Here is an 18,856-nt window from a genome sequence, read left to right as displayed (position 1 = left end):
TAATACTTCCAAGATCAGCAAAAATAAAGCAGGCTCACCAGGGTAGAATGTGGGGCGTTTTATTGCAGATCAGCAATAATACAAAAAATACAGTTAGCTTCCAAGACAAAAGTGAACAGAGAAGAAAATTGCACTTGTTGGGAAACAAAACTAACTACAGTATTTTTGTATATTGTACTGTACAGAAATTATACTGTACCTGGTCAGGATTAATGTACAACAACTTACTAGAACATAAACTTGCATTAAACTGGCATTAAAAGTCTAAATAATCGATATGTTGTAAAAATGACATCATTAAGATGACATTATAGCAGTATTAAGCTAGAAAGGAATTACATTTCAGTTTTAATTAAAGACAGTACAACAAACTACAACTGAAAATATTTCCATAAAAACTGTTATTACAGTTGTGCGTATTCTAAAATGAAAAGACATACAAAATATTTTTTAAAAGTGAGATGTAGTAAATGGATATAAAATTGGCTCAAGCTACACAGTATTGTGCATTAGTTCTGCTCTGATCAAAGTGAGAGCGTTCAGTCCTTATCAAACATCAGGCAGTTGTACATTTTTTTACTCATTAGGAGGTTTCATTGGATCATATTTTCTTCCTCTTGAGCTACATTCAGAGATGAGCTGCACAATATAACATCCACAGACACAATCTATTCAATAGTGGCTACATTTCAACAGTTTTACCCAGGGCTGCACAATTGTATAATCGTATATAGAGATTTTATCTTTCACAATTAATAATTGTTTAATATCGCAATACTGAAACATACATTCTTTTCATTTTCTTAAGAAGGCCCGCTGTAATTGAAATAGTCATTATGTTGATATGAGATGCAGAAAGTGCAATACAATAAATGTGATCCCCAAATCATGATGACTAATTAGTATAATTAAGTAACTGTCATCACAAGATCTATCAAAATATTTAGGAATAGGGTGCACTGATATATTATATTGGCAATATTGGTATCAGTCAATATCAGCTTTAAAAAGCAAAATCCAATATTATTTTTTACGGTCAATATTTGGCTGATTGTGGAATTGGCAACAGAATAAAACTATCATGGTCTTTTGTTTAAAAAACAATTATCTTAATATAATACAGATACCGATAATGCATATCGGTATCTGTATCAGACAATGTGGGTGGGAAGATATTGGATATCGGTATCAGCCTCAAAAAAACATATTGGTATAGGATGATCACTTTAGCCATAATCAGCCATATCAGCATCAGTAAAGGTTGCAGCTGCTGAGACAGTTTTGACCCTACAACCTCCCATTAATAATATTCTATTATCACCCCAATTTAGAGTGACTGATCTGAACATGGTGACATACAGTAATATACAGAGCATACAACACATTGCCAATATTGAGCTGCACCCCCTTTGTACAATCCATTTCTAAGTTCTGTCAAGGCTTAAACAAAATCCATCTTTAATCCGTCTCTTTCCCATCTACATCTACCCGTCATGATTGAACAGGATTTAGAGAGAGAAATAAAAAAAAAAAACATTGGATTTTAGCGTCCATTATAGTTTACCTGGTCAGTCTATTTCATACAGAAAGCAGCTGGACCTAATGTTTTGTACACTCAGTGTAATTACGAAGACCACTCTTCAGCAAGTGACAGTAAGTGGTTGAAATATCTAATGATGAGCGGTATAACATTTCCGAAACACACACAAGGACATTCATTATTTGAGCTACTCAAAAGACTCCATATTCATTCATACAATCATGTTAATAGCATTTATGGACTGCAGTGTTAAATTATGTTGGACATACTGTGTAGCCACTGAAAACCCAAGGTCACTCCATTATTAAGACCTCTGGGAAATGGACAAGTCACATTAGTGCTCTGTATTGCTCCTAAAATCCTGTTCCCGAAAAATCAACTCTAGTGGTCATGAAGTAGTCACAGTAAGTGGAGTAAGTCAATAGTTCCAAAAGGAATGACTCGTCTATAGTCGGCCTCCGGATCAATTCCAATTTGAGTGCTTTTGCAAAGGCTCTTACTTACGTCCATGTTCCAGTGGCAGAGCTGAGAAATAAGCCTTTCCATTGTAGTGGGATTGATGGTGGCAGAGCTCGAAGCGAACATATAGCGCTCAGATCATGTATGGATTAGCTGCTCGTGAAGAAGTTTTATTAATGGAGACAACCAGCCAGTCGAGAACCTTGAAATGAGGTCTAACTGTCGGCATAATTATTTGCATTAGTGGTCAGGCGGGGTTAGAGGGTTAAATCTGGCTCTAGGTCACCAGGCTTTGGGGTTGATCTTCTCTCTGAAGGACTTCCTCAGTTTGCTCCTGGGGGCAGGAACTGGACCGAGACCAAGACCGGGTCTGAAGTACCCGTGTCGGGCCGAGGCCTCGGGGGTCTGGGTGTGGTGGTTCTGGTACTCCAGCTCCTGGAGAGGGGGCTGAGGCTGACTGTAGGCTGGTTGCACGTCGAGGTGCCCCAGTGGAGCGTTTTTTCGGCTGAGGGCGCCCGCTCCTCCAGCGTTGTTCCTCTGAAGCTGCTGGATAATGGCAGAGAATTTGGCATCCAAAGATGGCCTGCCGGTTTTGGACTTTGCGGCTGGGCGCGAAGTGCCGGTGTTCTCCTTCTCCTGGTATGAGAGAGGAGGAGGATGGAGAGAAGCGGGGAGGGGAGGTCTGACTGGGCGGGTGGGTGGGGCATAAGGCTGTCTGTCAGAGTGAGGGGGAGGGTCATAAGGCTGTCTGTCAGAGTGAGGGGGAGGGGCATAAGGCTGTCTGTCAGAGTGAGGGGGAGGGGCATAAGGCTGTCTGTCAGAGTGAGGGGGAGGGTCATAAGGTTGTCTGTCAGAGTGAGGGGGAGGGTCATAAGGTTGTCTGTCAGAGTGAGGGGGAGGGTCATAAGGTTGTCTGTCAGAGTGAGGGGGAGGGTCATAAGGTTGTCTGTCAGAGTGAGGGGGAGGGGCATAAGGCTGTCTGTCAGAGGGAGGGGGAGGGGCACGCCGCTTCTTGTTGCTGTTGGACACAGAGCTTGTGTTGGCGTTGGGGCTTGAACAAGGGGTGGAGCATTTACTCGGTGACAGAATATTTCTCTGTACTACCATTGAATGGGACCCGTCAAACAGAGTGGACCAGTTAGGTGCCTCCCTCTCCTCCTCCTGACCAATGAGAAAGCGGCCGTCCGTCTCCTCAATCTTGCTGTGAATAATGTCTGTGATGCTCTCAAACTTGCCAGGAGAATTGATACCTGAGCGTAAAACAAAATAAAGAAATTCACATTGAAATAAGGTGAGATAATCATTATGTGGCCAGCCATTTAAATATAAACCATTAAAACAAATGTGATAAGCAACATCCAAGATTAGGTCAAAGTCAAATCATATTTCAATTTCAAAAGTTTTCTTTTTGCTTCTTTGTATACAGTAGAATAATCTGTACACCTCAGGTATGGAGGTAGCATGGATTTGTGAGATGTATTATTAAAATACAGTGAATTACTCATCTGAAAATGTATTCGAACTATCACAATAAAACACATTCACACACATTCCAACAGTCTAATTTGCACGTAAAAGGATTTCAGTTATATGCATCAACACTGAAATTGGAACTATTGTGCACAGTTAATAGAATATATTTGTTATCTCAGTGTTTCATTCAAGCGGCTCATTTGGATTTTTGCGCTTCGGAATAATAACTTCCATAAATAGATACATAATAAATACAAATCCTGTAAAATATGAAGAGTTTTGTTCCAAAATGAGATATCCACCATTTTTTTTTAAATGACACCCACTCTCCCATATTGACTGCTGGCATGAAAGTTAAGCACATTATGAGTTAGTATTGAAGTTCTGAAGACATTTGCCTATAAAATAGTTCATTTTTTGAGGACAGAATCATTTCTGTTTTTCAAATATTGCCTGGTGAATTTCAAGTAGCAAGATTTTTCCAAAATAAATATATAGCGCTGTGGAATGCAACCTTTCATATCAGACATCAAACAGTCGGTTAGCAAATTATCACGCTCTTTCTGACTCACTTCAGCCACTCATTCCAAATGCTGTACTCACTGAGGTCGTTGTAAACAGAGTCGGCCTGCTTGGCGAGGAAGAGTGGTGGTTTCCGTGGCGATGCAACCTCCATCTTCATTAGCTGGTCACAGCAGTGCAGCCACTGGCCTGGTCACACACACACACACAGACAGGCATGAGAGATACAGATAAAGGGTCTGCTATCTGTTTTTACTAATGGGAGTTTATTTAGCAAAAAAGATGTCAAGACACTTTTCTTCACACACACACACACGCATGCTCACACACACACACACACACACACACACACACACACACACACACACACTTTGTCTGTACAATAAGATACACATACAAACACGTACCTGCTCTGTACACCAACATACCCTATGTTCCCATTTTTTAAATATATACACACCCTTGTGCCATATGTTTACACACACACACACGCACACAAACACACACACACACACACACTCACTCTGGTCATATAAGTGTTGGTGGAAGGCGTCCAGCCAGTCCTCCAGCTCCTCCCTGGTGTCTGTGGTGAAGACGATGGTCTGCGTTCCTCCTGATGAAGGGTTGATGATGGACAGACTGCTGCTCCTCCGGCCTGCTGACTCCTTCTCCATCACACGGATCCGCGTCTCCTGCAGAAATAGCACAGATAACTTGACATAACCTGAAAACAAGGTTGACATTATGCCAACTGAAGCTCTACATGAGCTCTTGTACTAAAGGCACATCGCTGAATTTGTAGCAAAAACGGAATTAAGCAGCAAAATGTCAGATTTAAACAAGAACTCAATGAGAAAAGTAACAATTTGTTAAGTATTTTGGCTCCCATGCAAATTGAAATTTTAATGAATAATAAGAAATAATGTGATATAATTTGTTTTTTTATGATTGCTGTAATGATCAGTGTTGGCGTAATGAGTATTCAGATTACTTTTTTGAGATAACTAGTAACTGTCAATTACTTTTTTAAAATTCTAATGTCACTGCTGTTGTTTTTTTCATAGTTTAATTTTTGTTAGCACTTTTTTTTTTTTTTTTAAGTATAAAAACAAGCAGACATGTTACTGATTGAAACAATACAATGCAAGTATGCTTGATATTAATGAGACTGGCTTATTGTTTTAAAACAAAACAATAACTGTTACTGTTATTTAGTGTTTTGTCTTACCTTGTTGATGGGTATGTTCATGGTGGGCTCCACTTTAGCATCAATTTCTTCAGGTGTGAAGTAACAGGACAAAGAGCCGGCACTCAGCACACAGTACAGACTGCAGCAGCGGTACACTCCCTCCACACACTGCTGAAAATGCAAACACCAGATGACATTTACTTATTACCAGGGTAATAAATGCAGTTGTCAGTTATTTTTAATCCTATCTGGAATAGAATTTAAAACTAATTCAAAAATAAAAACATATGGAAACAAAGCTGGCAAAACAAGCCTATTTGTGCTAAACAGAACTATAATAGGGAGCATAAAAAAGAACAATGTTTTTTTGCAGATTGTACGGCTAACCCTGTTCTCTATTAATTTAAGAGTGGACATGCAACACAAAGCAACCTGTCATTGCATGGTGCAAAAGTAGTAACTGTATTAACTGTATTTATTTAACTCTAGTAACAGTATTTAAGGCATTTTCATACCTCTTAATGACTTGATACTTTTAATGACTCATTTAAGGATGATATGTGTAAATGTAAGTTTTTCATACATTTGTTTTATGTAGATTACTTGGTGGATTACTTGTGAATTAAACTAGGAACCAGCTTTAGGGCTTGCTAATGCTAATGCTAACAGCAGTCACTATACCTTCTGGCTCAGGTAGCCGGTCATCATGGTCTGTGTCATACAGGCAGGCTGGGCCACCAACCGGCAGCAGAGGTTGCCATAAAGTGGCAGCCAGGAGGACCAGTCAGCTGTGAAGGTCAAAACACACCATAAACCACACTGTAAGATTTGGGTGAAAAAGGTAAAACTAAACAATAAAGAATAATTTTCAGATATAAAAAGGTACAGCGTTAAACAACATTCACAGACAAATACATAGAACAACATATACGTTTCTGCCACATAGCTTCCTTGGTAATGTATTATGTAATTGTAATACAAAATCTCACAATATGCACTGTGGAACAAAACAATGTATTGTGATAGGAACTAAAACCAAAATTTGATCTGAAAAATCAGAGCTGGATAACAAAAACCCACTGAACACCTTCTCCATTTAATCATTCACACAAAGGAAGAAGAGTAGTCTAGACTGAACTTCTATCATAGGTATCTTTTTATTTCATTCTTTACTTCTAATTCTAACGCTGTGAAAATAGTGTATTGTTAACCTGGTACTGAATCAAACCAGGAGCTATGCATAATCCCTTTACATCCCTAGATATTACATCTCTGTGCTTTTCTAGCTCTTACCGTCTTGGAGGACAATGAGGGAGTGAGACTGGAAGCTGCCTTCAGCCTGGGGCAGACACAGTGTGGTGTAGGCCAGCAAGCTGTACTTGGCTCCACTGGGACAGGTAGGGACACACACACACACACACACACACACACACACACACACACACACACACACACACACACAAACACAATAAGTTGTGCCAATGTACTAAGGCATTTCCATTAGGGAGACTGTTTTTATGTAGCTGTGGTCAAGGAGGAACCAATATATTGGCTCGCTATATCGGTCTAACAAAAACCTACAATTAATTTTTATTTTCTTTGCATATATTATTAATATCATTGTTAAATGAATTCTTCATTCAAAGGCCTGATGTATCCCTGAGTTTCTCCTTCTGTTGAGAAATATACAAAAATGTCATTAGTCTGGGTTTCATGATGGTCTAACTGCTGTTTCAGAGGGTTTTTCACCCTGACAAGAATGTGGGAAACACTGAATACTTGTATTTGTTTAGCTTGAAAATGGTCAACTTTAAAGATATTGAATATTGGCACAAACTATTAGCATAAAATATCATCTATCGGCGAGTTCAGTCCAAAAACATCAGTATCGGCCTTCAAAATCCATATCAGTCGAACCCTTATTTCCATACTCTGTTGATGTGATTTGTTTGAAAACCTGTTTTGTGATTCCCGGCTACAGCTGTTGTTCCAGTAATAAGTCATAATCAAGTTAGTTCCCAACTGTGAAAATATCAAACAGGGAGCCAAGAGTCTGTAAAAGGTTTTACAGGGCAACACACTACATACGAGGGTATTGGGTTGCACTGCAGGAAGGTGTCGGGGTCTGGAGTATCCAGCAGAGGGCAGAGCTTCTTCCCGCTGGCTTTGCCGAAGGAGCTGCGCAGCTTCTTGGCCAGTTTCTTTGGCGTGTTCACCAGCGTGATCTCTTCCTCCAGAGCACAGCTCCACAGCTCCACCTTCAGCTCAAACTGAGGAACTGCCGCATTGCTGTGAGTGGGGGGACACAAATTTAAATTGGGACTCATGAAAACAAAAAGTGTCTATAAACCATTATTCATCAAGGTACAAAGGGCCAAAAGATTTATGAAGCATACATTAACCTTTCATTACACAGCAATTATGGGCAGTAACACAGCAGAAATAGATGAGTCAGTGCTGGGAGGCAAAATCTTCATTCAAATACAAATTCTGCTGTTCACAGTACAAATAATGTACAGAGAAATCTTTCCCCAGCAAAAGTTCTCAACAAAACTTCACACAAACAGGCACATTTTCAAGTATATTACACTATTTATTGTACATACAATTAATACTTACAAGATGGTGACTCCCTCAAAGCAGATGTCTGTGACTGATCTGTCCACCACCACCATCTCAGTGTCGAACACCTCCGAGCCGATCCGCATCAGACAGAAGACCGCCACCCGACGAGAGCCTAACACACACACACAGGAAGGTATTTGCTAGTACATCTACGAGGCAATACAGCAAGCATCCACAATGTAACGTGAAGTGAGGCAAAAGTTGGTATAAAAGGATAAACTCACTGCCTCTGTTGTTAAAGTGGTCTGAATCCTTCCACATCAAAGGAATACGCAGCCCTACATCAGCAGAAGAAATGAGGAGAAAACTATATTAATAACACTATTAAGTAACAATAAATGAAGAATTCATTTCCAAAATGCCACAAACCCATTTTGAGTAAAAAATAAGTAGGTGTAGGTGTCAAGTACTGAATGATTTTGGACAAAGTGAGAACAAGCTTACCGCAAATTGCAACTTTCCCACTACAGGGCACACGCTCATCTGAATCTGGAAATCTGGAATAAAATTTTGAATTTACCCTCTGTATCAAAACATCCACTTCATTGCAACCAAAACAACACTTCAGGGACTCAAATATTCCCTCTCTCCCAATCATTCCTATATATCTTCCATTTCAAAGTTTTTCCACATTTCATTTCCTGACTGGATCTGAAATGTATTATATGGTTCAACATAATATATGCTGATAGTGGCAGGACATTATCACTGTCAACTAGGCAATATTACTAATATAGATGAAGGTGAATCACAATAACAAAAACAGCAAAATGTGAAAATGTGAAATGACATTTGGTCTACGACTATATAGTGTAGTCATATGTCCGTTTTTTCGTTCTCAATATCTTTTCGGACATTTTGTGCAATTTCAGAACTTTTTCAAGACCTGGAAATGACCAAATTGATTTTCCCTACTTACACCTGAGAACAGTGTAACCGTCCTCCCTCTTACCTCCTGGCTGCTCCCATCATCATATCCTGCTCCTCCTTCTTCTTCTGGAGCTGTGTGAGGTAAGCCTTGATCCTGGTGTTGCAGGTCAGCAGGTTCTTGGAGGCGTTGAGGACCTGTTCTCTCTTGGTGCAGGCCAGCAGCAGCTTGTAGGCCCCGTCACGCATTCGCATCTCAAAGTCCAGCTTCTCCTGGATGTTGGTGTCCTTTTTTTTTGGTGAGACACGACATAACACACACACACACACACACAGGAGAGAGTTCAATATGACCGACTGAATCCATCTCAGAAAGCTAGAAAAATTACAGATAGGTGCTACAATGTTTTGAAATGCGTTTTCCCATCAAACAATATGCCATAACACAAGTGGGATGAGACGGACATGATGGGTGCCAACCTGTTGGTGTTGTTAAAGTGTAATTAGAGTGAAGTTGCCCTTGAATGTTGTTCATAGCCACAAAAATTCCCTTCCACTGTTAAAGGTGCTGCATATAGCATTTTAACATTAATATGTCATTACCACATTCATTTTTGAAACATTAGTGTAATTACAGTAAACAAACAAGACCATCACTGAGAAGATTGGTATCCTCGACCCGCCTCTACGCTGCATTTTACATTATGTACCACTGGGTGTGTTTTTGGGGGAAATCTGCTGGATTGTTTTATGGCATGAAGGGATAATTATTTAAGACACAGAACAGAAACAGAGCCACTGTGCATCCAGTGCAAACAGAGCAAAAACTTTCAGAGTTTCTCATAATGGTAGATGTAAGTGAATAGGCTAATGGAAAAATAATTTCCAACGTGTTTATCCTCTTCAGTAATTTGGAAGAGAAAACAAATGCACAAAAATGATGCCAAGGAGGGAGAGGGGGGACAAGCAGCAACATCGTCTTTGCAACAAGAAGCACCTTGGTTTATGGGAAATATGGTCTGTTAATTTTGAGAAACACTAGAAGTAATGATACTAATGGCATGACAACAAGGCTACCAATCATCTCAACCATGGTCTCATTTGTTCACAGTTACTATACCAAGGTACTGCAATTATTTTGACTATGACTAACCTGCACATAGAATCTTTAAGGTCAGGCTTGGAGCAGTGAAACCAATTTCTTGTCAACACTCAAGAGCAACTTTTTGAGGTAGAGGGTGAGGTGACGTGTCTGATGATCCCTGCAGCGAGCGAATGAAGTGAAACACTGATTATTATTAGACAAACCATGACTGAGGAAAACGCACCGATCAGGTGGTTTCATAAGGATTAACATGAGCTAGATGGGAGAAGAAGAGTACAATGACTGACAGTGGGCGCATGATCTTATATAAACCACATGCAATTTGGATGGTGGTGATGCAATACGATGAAATACAATATGGATGCTGTGAAGAACTAGGGAACATAACTGTGGACAAAACTGTAAAATGGTAATTCTAGCTAAGACATGTGTGGCCTAAAGGGAGTCTGATGATGTCTGATATGAGCTGGACTAAAGACAGCCGATAAATAGTTGTCTCTGTTGATAAATTATTGAATCAGACTGAAGTCATAACATACTAAATGCAAAGTGTTGAATTCAGAAGGTCTCAGTGGGTTATAAATAGTTGAGGATACAGACATCATCATTCTCCACATTAAACTCTCCGCTGTGACTACCTGTAGTTTCTTAGAAATCTGTCGTATGTACAACAAATTCATATCTTCTACAATCTGAAGTGTGTCATTCAGAAGACTTGGGCATCTTCTCATGCTTTTGGCCTGCAAGGACATTAGTTTGAGTGGTGTTAGAGCAAAGAGAGCGACATTATTTGGACATGCAGAGCAACACAGCAACATTCAAACAAGTGCAGAAGAAAACATGGTTCTGGTTTCAGGAACTGAATAGAGGGGCAACTCCCCTATCAGATTGCTGGCCCATTAGCATTGTCCCAGGGAACTGAAAGAGTGTGTGTGTGTGTGTGTGTGTGTGAGAGAGTGAGTGTGTGTGAGTGAGAGAAAGAGAGAGAGAGAGAGAGAAAGATTTCTGTATTATTGTTGTTATATACTGTAGTATAATACACATAATTTGTTGCAGTGTTTACACACTTCTCACTTATTTGTATTTATATTTTTTAACTGCAATGTCCACATTTTTCTATTTTTATTTTAAGTTATCTTTACTTATCTGTATATATTTTTTTTAACAGCAAAAGCACAATTCTGTTTGTATTTTTAAGTAAATTTTACCTACTTCTATTTATATATTTGACTGCAATGTTGCAATGTTACACAGCCCTGTTTACACATTTCTTTATTCTAGTATATCTTTAATTGTATGTACATGTTTTGTTTTTATTTCACACTTGCTTTGGCAATGTAAACGTATGTTTCCCATGCCAATAAAGCCCTTTTGAATTGAATTGAAATTGTGTGTGTGTGTGTGTGTGTGAGTGTGTGTGTGTGTGTGAGAGAGAGAGAGAGAGAGAGAGAGAGAGAGAGAGAGAGAGAGAGAGAGAGAGAGAGAGAGAGAGAGAATTAGGAAATCCAATTCATTTTTTACTAATTATCTGAGATTAGCCTAAATTATGCTTTTATTAACGACTTTAATGGCAGCAAACAATGCAATATACAGTTTGTTATTGCTAGAACTAAAAGCCAAATAGCCTATTATGATTGCACTTTGTACCCCCGCCCCCCGCATAACTGTCAGTCAACCAGTGTGGAGAATTTAAACACCTGTTACTCTCTGGCTTTACCTCGGTTTGCAGGAAGACGGTACTCTGCCGTATTTTCTTCCTCTTGATCTCCATCGCCAGCGCGGACCCGGACGACAGCGAGGATCTGGAGCTCGCGTTTCGCCTGAAAGTTTGAACATCCCGCGGATCGTCCATGTTTCTGTCCATTCGCCGGCAGCGGCAGCGGATCACGGAGCTTCACATTCCAGCTACAACGCCTCTCCCGCTGCCAGGGATGCTCGATTTGGTTCATGTGATCTGCCGGAGGCGGAGCTTCTAACTCAGAAGCGAAGTTATCACTGACTAAAACCAAACTAAGACCAAAACTAAGCATGAAAATAACCTGAAATAAGAATATAAATGGCTTGAAATAACAATAAAAATTAAGTGTAGGCCTATAAAAATTAAACTCAACTCTCAAAATATTATTGCTGCCTCCAAAACTAACTGAAATAAAATCGAAAATATTCAAATATTAGGCCTATTTTCAGGTTAAATCTTTCTTTGGTTAAAGCCATATTAAGAGAGGACTAAGTAAGTAAGTCACTCTGTAGCCTAAGTAAAGCTTTATTTATATAGCGACTTTGTACAACACACAGTGCTTCACAACAAGAGGATAAGAGAAAGTAAAGACATGAAAGACATAATTAAGAGAAGAGAAGCCCATGAAAGCTATCTTAAAATAACAAAATCATACAAAAACCTACACCAAGTATAGAGAAGGAGAAAACTATCTAGGGATTAGTAAAAGCCACATCTACAAATAAACTAAAATTTTACTCCAATTTGCAAATGCAATCAAAATGAAAAACTAATGCAAACCACAAAAAAGATATTATAACCCTGCACACTCGTTCAAAAATAAATAAACTAACGCTCCGCCTTTCCGGTACTTCCGCAGATTTAAACCGAGTGCGTCCCCGCTGACAGGGCGCGTCATCCTGCCAGACAAAACAGGACTGAACCATTTTGAAATTTGAAAATGTTTTGGGTGTTAAAAAATAATCTAGAGTGTTTTTTTCTTATTTTAGGGGTGGAAATATAATGGGCTGTATTTGAAAACACCCACAGTCAGACATTGAGATATGGGCAACTCATGAAATACCGTTTAAATCTCGCTTTGTGTAAAACATGGTGTGGTTTTCTCTCACCAAACTAGTCTCGCCCAGTCGTCTGCTGTGAATGCTGCAAACGGGATGCACTGTTGGACCAAATTGCTCCCAGACGCTGTATATAAAACTCGGATGTAGCTTAATTGAGCCGTTCCTTATCAGAGGTTATCTTGACTTTATTTATTTTTTCTTTACTTTGTCTTAAGTTGAATGCATAATGACAGTGGCATACTCTGAATAAAGGTGTCTAAAACCTCTAAACTGTAAATTTGAAGGTCCAGGTAAAAACGTCTTCAGCTATTACAATGTAGGCTAATTAAATGATGCCTGTTTTTTTTTTACAAACGTCCCCATTTAACTTGAACGTTTCTGCGGTCGTCTGGTTCCCGAGCCTCTTTCAGCTGAGCTGCGCCTCAGTCACCAGATTTTCACAGTGTTTTCATTTTCAGTGACTGTGTTATAGTCCATCACATATACCATTGTTATCTACTAAAAGCTGCGCAGCCCCGCTGATAATGAAAAAGCCCCTGAAACGTGACCGGCAGTGAGTCCAGGAAACCCGCCCACCCGGTCCCGGCTGACTGGGCTTCTGGTCGAGTTGGCAGTGTAGACGCAGGCGCTGAGGATGAACTGCGTCAAGCTAGACAGAGACAGACCACAGAAACACAGGAAATCAGGACTCTGCTTTTACAATTAAAATGTAGAATTTTGGGGGGGAAATGTAGGGATGAGAAATTGCATTTCCTGTGTGAGAGTCAGTCTGTGTTGGCTGCTGAAGCTGTCAGCTAGCCTACTTTGTTATCTGTAGGACACTCAGTTCTTTGTAATTATCATGCCATAATCTTGTCCAAAAAAATCTATTTCTATTTCTATGTTTCCAGCACTCCAAGCATTCATGACCATTAGTAGACAGCAAACCCTATAGGCTCCCTTCAGCTCGCTTTGTTCTCCTCTCTCTCTATCCCTTTTAATTCAGGGGAGATCCACATGTGCCTTGACTGAATTAAACTCACCTCGACCTGCTGTTTCGACTCTGTCTGATTTTTGAGTCACATCTCCGTACCACTCAGTTTTACTATGGACTATTGAGATTCCACCCTTGAAAGGACACACATTTACTTTTTACAAAAACAAGTAACTGTGTCAACAAAAATCTTACAAAAATTACAATTAAACAATTGTGCCACTGCGGTTAAATTGTACTTTTCAGGTATTGATGTCCTTCCAAGTTACCTGGTGTATGATCTGTAGGCTATTTGAGTGGTGCATATTTTTGGCAGCCTATTAGTATGCACACATTTCAGTGGTGGCTTATTCTGGTTGTCTTGACACCAGGACCCAGAGGCCACATTCAGTTGTGCCAGTGATATGGGTTAAAATGGAAAAGATAGCAGACTAAGGTCTTTTTTTGTGCATTTTTGTTATATTTGTGTGTTCATGACATCTTGTAGGCCTATAAATGTGCACAGTGACACTTTGGGCGGAAAAATCAATTTTTTACAGATTCCACTTTAATATTCTTTATTTTCATTTTGGTTCATTTTGTGCTACTATGCCAAAATAAATGTGTATTTATTTCAAACAATACCCTGGAAATTAAAACATTTTCTGTAGCTAATACAGTTTTAAAAGTAGGCGACAACACACTAATTTGGTATATGGTTGCCTAGATACAAGAGGTGGCTATTCCTACCAACAGGCTCAATCACACAACTTCAGTTCAAATTCTATGGGCTCAATTTAATATAATACTTCATATAATATTTCCATGAACTACCTCCTACTTCTTATTGCTCAACAAACGTTGCAGCCTTTTCACCAAAAAAAGGGGGTGGAGGCGGTTATTTTGAAAGTCCTGACAGGAAGTCGTGGGTTTTATTCCAGCTAGCTTGACAGTTCTTTCAGGCTGGTGAGTCCACTCTCCGCTATTTGCAAGGAATAGCGTTATTGCTGAGCAACCGAGGGAGCGAGGGCCGACAGAGCTGCAGCGGCAGGGCTGGGCTCCACACCGCTTCAATAACAACACACAGCAAAGAAAAGGGTAAGTGCGGAATACATGTTGACTACATTTTTTTTTAGTAAACAGTAAAATATATAGAGTTGGGGCGTCACACACCCACTCTAAGTTTACAGCGAAGGCAAGGGGAAAAAAGGATAGGGTCGGTTTTCTGCTTTTCTGCTCCCCATCTATTGATTTCACTTTGGGTTAGGGGTTATGCTGCTGATACAAGACATGCGTTAAGCCCGATAAAGAGGTGACTCGACAGTTTTTGGAGCTTCTCACATTAACGACATGAAGTATGGATTGAAATGGATGTATACAAATTTAATAGACTTGCCACGGTCTGTAAACGCCTACTGCTTTTAAAGGATAAACAGCCTGGACCGCCACCCCGTTGGCTAAATGGCTGTAGACAGACCGAGCTGCACACTATTGTCAGCAGCAGCATGACTAGCCCACTCCGCCTTTATTTGTAAAGCGACACAGCCTCGCCACTTTGTTACCTCTGTTCCAACACCGGCTGCCCACTTACTGAAGGTTACTGTTATCTTTTCTGTTATCGATCTGTGTGTGTGTTTTTTTTATTAGTTGCATCCTCATGTAGCCACTCCGAGGCTATCCAGACAGGATGCACATCAGTCAAGCCGGTCACATTGAATGCTTTGTGTTTATCTCATTTGAAACCCATTAGCCTCGGGGTCCTGTTTGATTGCTTGAGTCTATTTATATTGTCTGAAGGTTATACGAGTAATATTTCGCTGTATTGTGGTTGCAGTGTGTTTCCCGATGCTAGACCCCCCCTCTTCTTCTGTGTGGAGGCTTTGTTTTCGGACGGCAGATGTAGCTGGCCTACATCGCATCCGTTCTTCTTTGTGTTGAGTTGGATTTTTTGCTGTCATCATCACATAAGATGTGTAACTTTGGGGAGTAAAGCTAAAGCTTTAAATGCATCTCGATGTCTTAGTTTTAACATCGGTTTATCTCGCCGTGCATGAACAAAGATTTCAGTTTCATATGCCTTTATTTGAATAAATGAATTAAGCCCTTAGGCGAGATTGTGGTCTATGCAAAATTCAAATTTGTGCAATTATCAAGTAATGAATCGTTATAAACTTAGTCCACATGTTAGAATCAGATGCAGATGGGGAAATGGCCATCCAAGTTACACATCTGTGTTGAAAACCTTTGGATTGGAGATTCCCATTCTCAGCAGCAGTGACCTAAATGTGTTTATTCATCTAATTTATGTCCCTTATTGAAGTGTAAACGTGTCAGATACCAGTAAAGACTAGACTCAGACACATTTCTGGTCTAGGTTTATACCACAGTGGGTTGTTCTAGTATGGTGTGGGACTGATGTGTTCTTGGAAAGCTGGATCGCCATAGGCTACACATCAGTTTTGTTTGTCTCCTCCTCCTCCTTCAGCTGTAAGAATTCAAAGTTTTTTGGGTCTGAGCCATAGAATGTGCAGATAATATCATCCAGTCCAGCTTTTCTCCTGTCCTGTCCTGTCCTTTCCTTTCCTTTCCTTTCCTTTCCTTTCCTTTCCTTCCTTTCCTTTCCTTTCCTTTCCCTTCCCTTCCTTTCCCTTCCTTTCCTTTCCTTTCCTTCCCTTCCCTTCCTTCTCCCTCTCTCTCTCTCCCTTTCCCCCCCCTCTCCTCTCTTTTTCTCTCTCTCCCCCTGCTTCCTTTCCTCTCTGCTGCAAATGTGGCCGCTGGCAGGCCGGCTGGCTCTACAGGCGGTTGCATTTTTAAAAACTGTGTCAGTGTCACAGACGGTTGCTGCCGCACTCTGGGAGAGGAAAGTGCGCAGCAGCAAATGTCCTAACTAACCTCCACCCCAAGACTTCCTCCATATGTGTCCTCTAACACAGCTACAGTGCAGATAGGAACACAGGGAGTCCCAATGTCATGTCATAGTTTACTAGTAATGTCCAAACTCATCAGTCATCAGTGCTGATCAGTCAATATTTAAGAAACAACACTGTAAGTAGAATCAGTTTACTTTGCTTTAATGACTTTCAAGCACTCTCTGTTTAGCATCATAAATCTGACTCTAACCTTACAGTAGTGGCCACCAAGTGAGGTTTATATATAGTGAGGTTTCCTTCAATAATAATAACCTATTTTCTCCTGGGGATTTTTTTTGTGCAGCCTGCCCATGGCCATTGTGTATAGTAGGAAGCTTAGGAAGTGAGTTAGCTTTACTTCACTGATCAGAGAGTGTTGTTTGTGACTGAGAAGAACCTAGTTTGAAACTCACTCTATTCTATTCTATTCTATTCTATTCTATTCTATTCTATTCTATTCTATTCTATTCTGGTCTGTGTTGAGGTTAGATGTTTTCCTAAGTTCCTATGGTGTTGTACCAGGGCGTCTGTGGCTAAAAATAGGATTGAATCTCACTTCTGTAATCTGCCAGAGCAGAAACATTTAAAAGGGTTATGAGAGTTAGATAGATATGGCTTTGCCTGGCAAAGCCCCTGTTTGAAGCAAAAAAGCAGAGAGAAAGAGAGAGAGGGGGGAGAGAGAGAAAGAGGGAGAGAGATAGGTTGACAGAAAAAGTTGCAGTAGGAAAAGAGAGAGAGGAAGAGCACAAAACGAGAAAAAAAAAAGTTGAAGCAATCCGTCAACATCATCATCATCTGCCTCTCCCTTGTTATGGAACATCATGGGTGTGTCTATCCACAAATCTGTGTTTTTTTTTTCCATGTATAACTTCTCAAAATATCAAATCATACACGATGACCTTCACATCTGTTTTGGGGTGTAACTTATTCCCCCTTTGACTTTCCAGTATTTTCGGTTTGTTTCCACTGCGGATATTGATCTTATATTGCTTAGTTTCCACTCCCATCTCTCTGCCGGCCCCCCTGATTGTCTTGTTATGCTAACGTTTTTGTTTTTTTTCCTCCTCCTAAGTGCCAGTGTGGATTTCAGTGTGAGAGAGTTCACTATTTTTATCTGCTGCTGAGTCTATTGCTGTGGGCAGCATAAATGTTGGTGCCATCATCAACGTGGCAGGGTTGGCCAAATACTAATGTTACTGTTAAAGGGCCACGAGTCGGTCATTATCTGCTCAGCAGGGGCCGAGCAGGGGCGTCAGAGCTCAAACTTACATCTGACAGGCTGACATGTGCGCCTTGGCTTTCTGCAGGTGGATTGTACAATTATTTAATGGATGAAACAACCTTATTCCAGGGTGTAGTGTAGGGTAAACCCACCTTATCCACCTTTTTATTTGCAGGAGTTTACCCACGTTTATAGACATATAGACATGAATCTTTAGTACCTAAATTCATAGTATACATCATAATAACTAATATCAAACTGATGTAAGGTGTATAAAGATAAGTCTTATGTGGAAAATAAGCATAAATGAATGTTTTTCTGAAAGTATAATTGATTTTTGTTTATAAAGGTGGTTGTAATATCTTATGATGATCACCAGCTGGAGGTCATAGTTTAATTTTAATTTGACATTACATCACTGCTTATGTTTCAACGGCTCCAAGGGTGTAACTAGGATTTGACTAACAGGAGAGCTAAAACACAATTTTTTTTCTTACTCAAGTAATACTAATTGGATGCTTCTTGTGTCACATTTTGACGGTTAATTGAAGTCTGATCGTTGTATCAGCTTATCACTTATATTCTTCTGGTCCCAAGCCCCATTGGGGAAACTATATCTCCTGAAATTACTGTGTTTCAATATAATTTTTCAGATCAATGTACACATGATGTGTAAAATTATCCACACGCGCTGAGACAGACAGCGCCGCAGGGCATACGCTTCATTAATTCTTTAGGATTATTAATAAGCTGTTTTTTTGTTCTGTATCTGCACAAGAGCATCTACATAGCGCTGGTTTTCCCCTCTCAGCCTTCACAAAAATAATATCTTCTTTTTCTCAGAGAGAGCTGAAGGGCAAGCGATTTGTTTTAATATAACGCCACAGTTCTCAACAGCAAACTAAACAGTAGACATCCCGCAAGTGTTTCTCCAAATGTAGGTCTCTAGGTCATGTGGAACATGGGGGTCACTGAGCATGTGGTGGGTTTATTTCTTAAGGCCAGCGGTGTGTTGTGTTGTTATGGTATTAACAATGGAGCAGGCAGGACGGATGCTGGCTAAATGGAGGTGTTTGTTTGTTTGTTCCTCTCGCCAACTGCTCATGTGATGCATGTGGCCGCCTCTCAGCACCATATGGTCTTTTCTGCTGCATCGGACAGTTTTCTTTTCCACATGCTGCATGTATAAGTGTG

The 18,856-nt window shown here is 40.1% G+C and overlaps 1 protein-coding gene across 1 annotated transcript; it reads right to left on the bottom strand.

The window, feature by feature from the left end:
• Window positions 1-1,051: 1,051 nt before the first annotated feature.
• On the bottom strand, window positions 1,052-11,632 carry rtkn2 (rhotekin 2). Its single transcript, XM_071514092.1, has 13 exons — window positions 11,498-11,632; window positions 8,761-8,963; window positions 8,253-8,305; window positions 8,033-8,086; window positions 7,803-7,920; window positions 7,272-7,472; window positions 6,477-6,571; window positions 5,865-5,971; window positions 5,223-5,354; window positions 4,518-4,686; window positions 4,076-4,183; window positions 2,958-3,249; window positions 1,052-2,645 (listed from the first exon to the last, which is right to left on the bottom strand). Exons 1-13 carry the CDS (start codon window positions 11,630-11,632, stop codon window positions 2,282-2,284), a joined length of 2,031 nt encoding a protein of 676 aa, XP_071370193.1. The 3' UTR covers window positions 1,052-2,281.
• Window positions 11,633-18,856: the final 7,224 nt, after the last annotated feature.

Source organism: Centroberyx affinis, unplaced genomic scaffold (assembly GCF_046629955.1).
Source record: "Centroberyx affinis isolate AG114_WGS23_722 - 3 ecotype Tasmania unplaced genomic scaffold, CSIRO-AGI_Caff_v1 ptg007942l_1, whole genome shotgun sequence".
Taxonomy (NCBI): Eukaryota; Metazoa; Chordata; class Actinopteri; order Beryciformes; family Berycidae; genus Centroberyx; species Centroberyx affinis.
The sequence above is the reverse complement of the archived record's forward strand: the minus strand, read 5'-3'. Positions and strand labels throughout refer to the sequence as shown.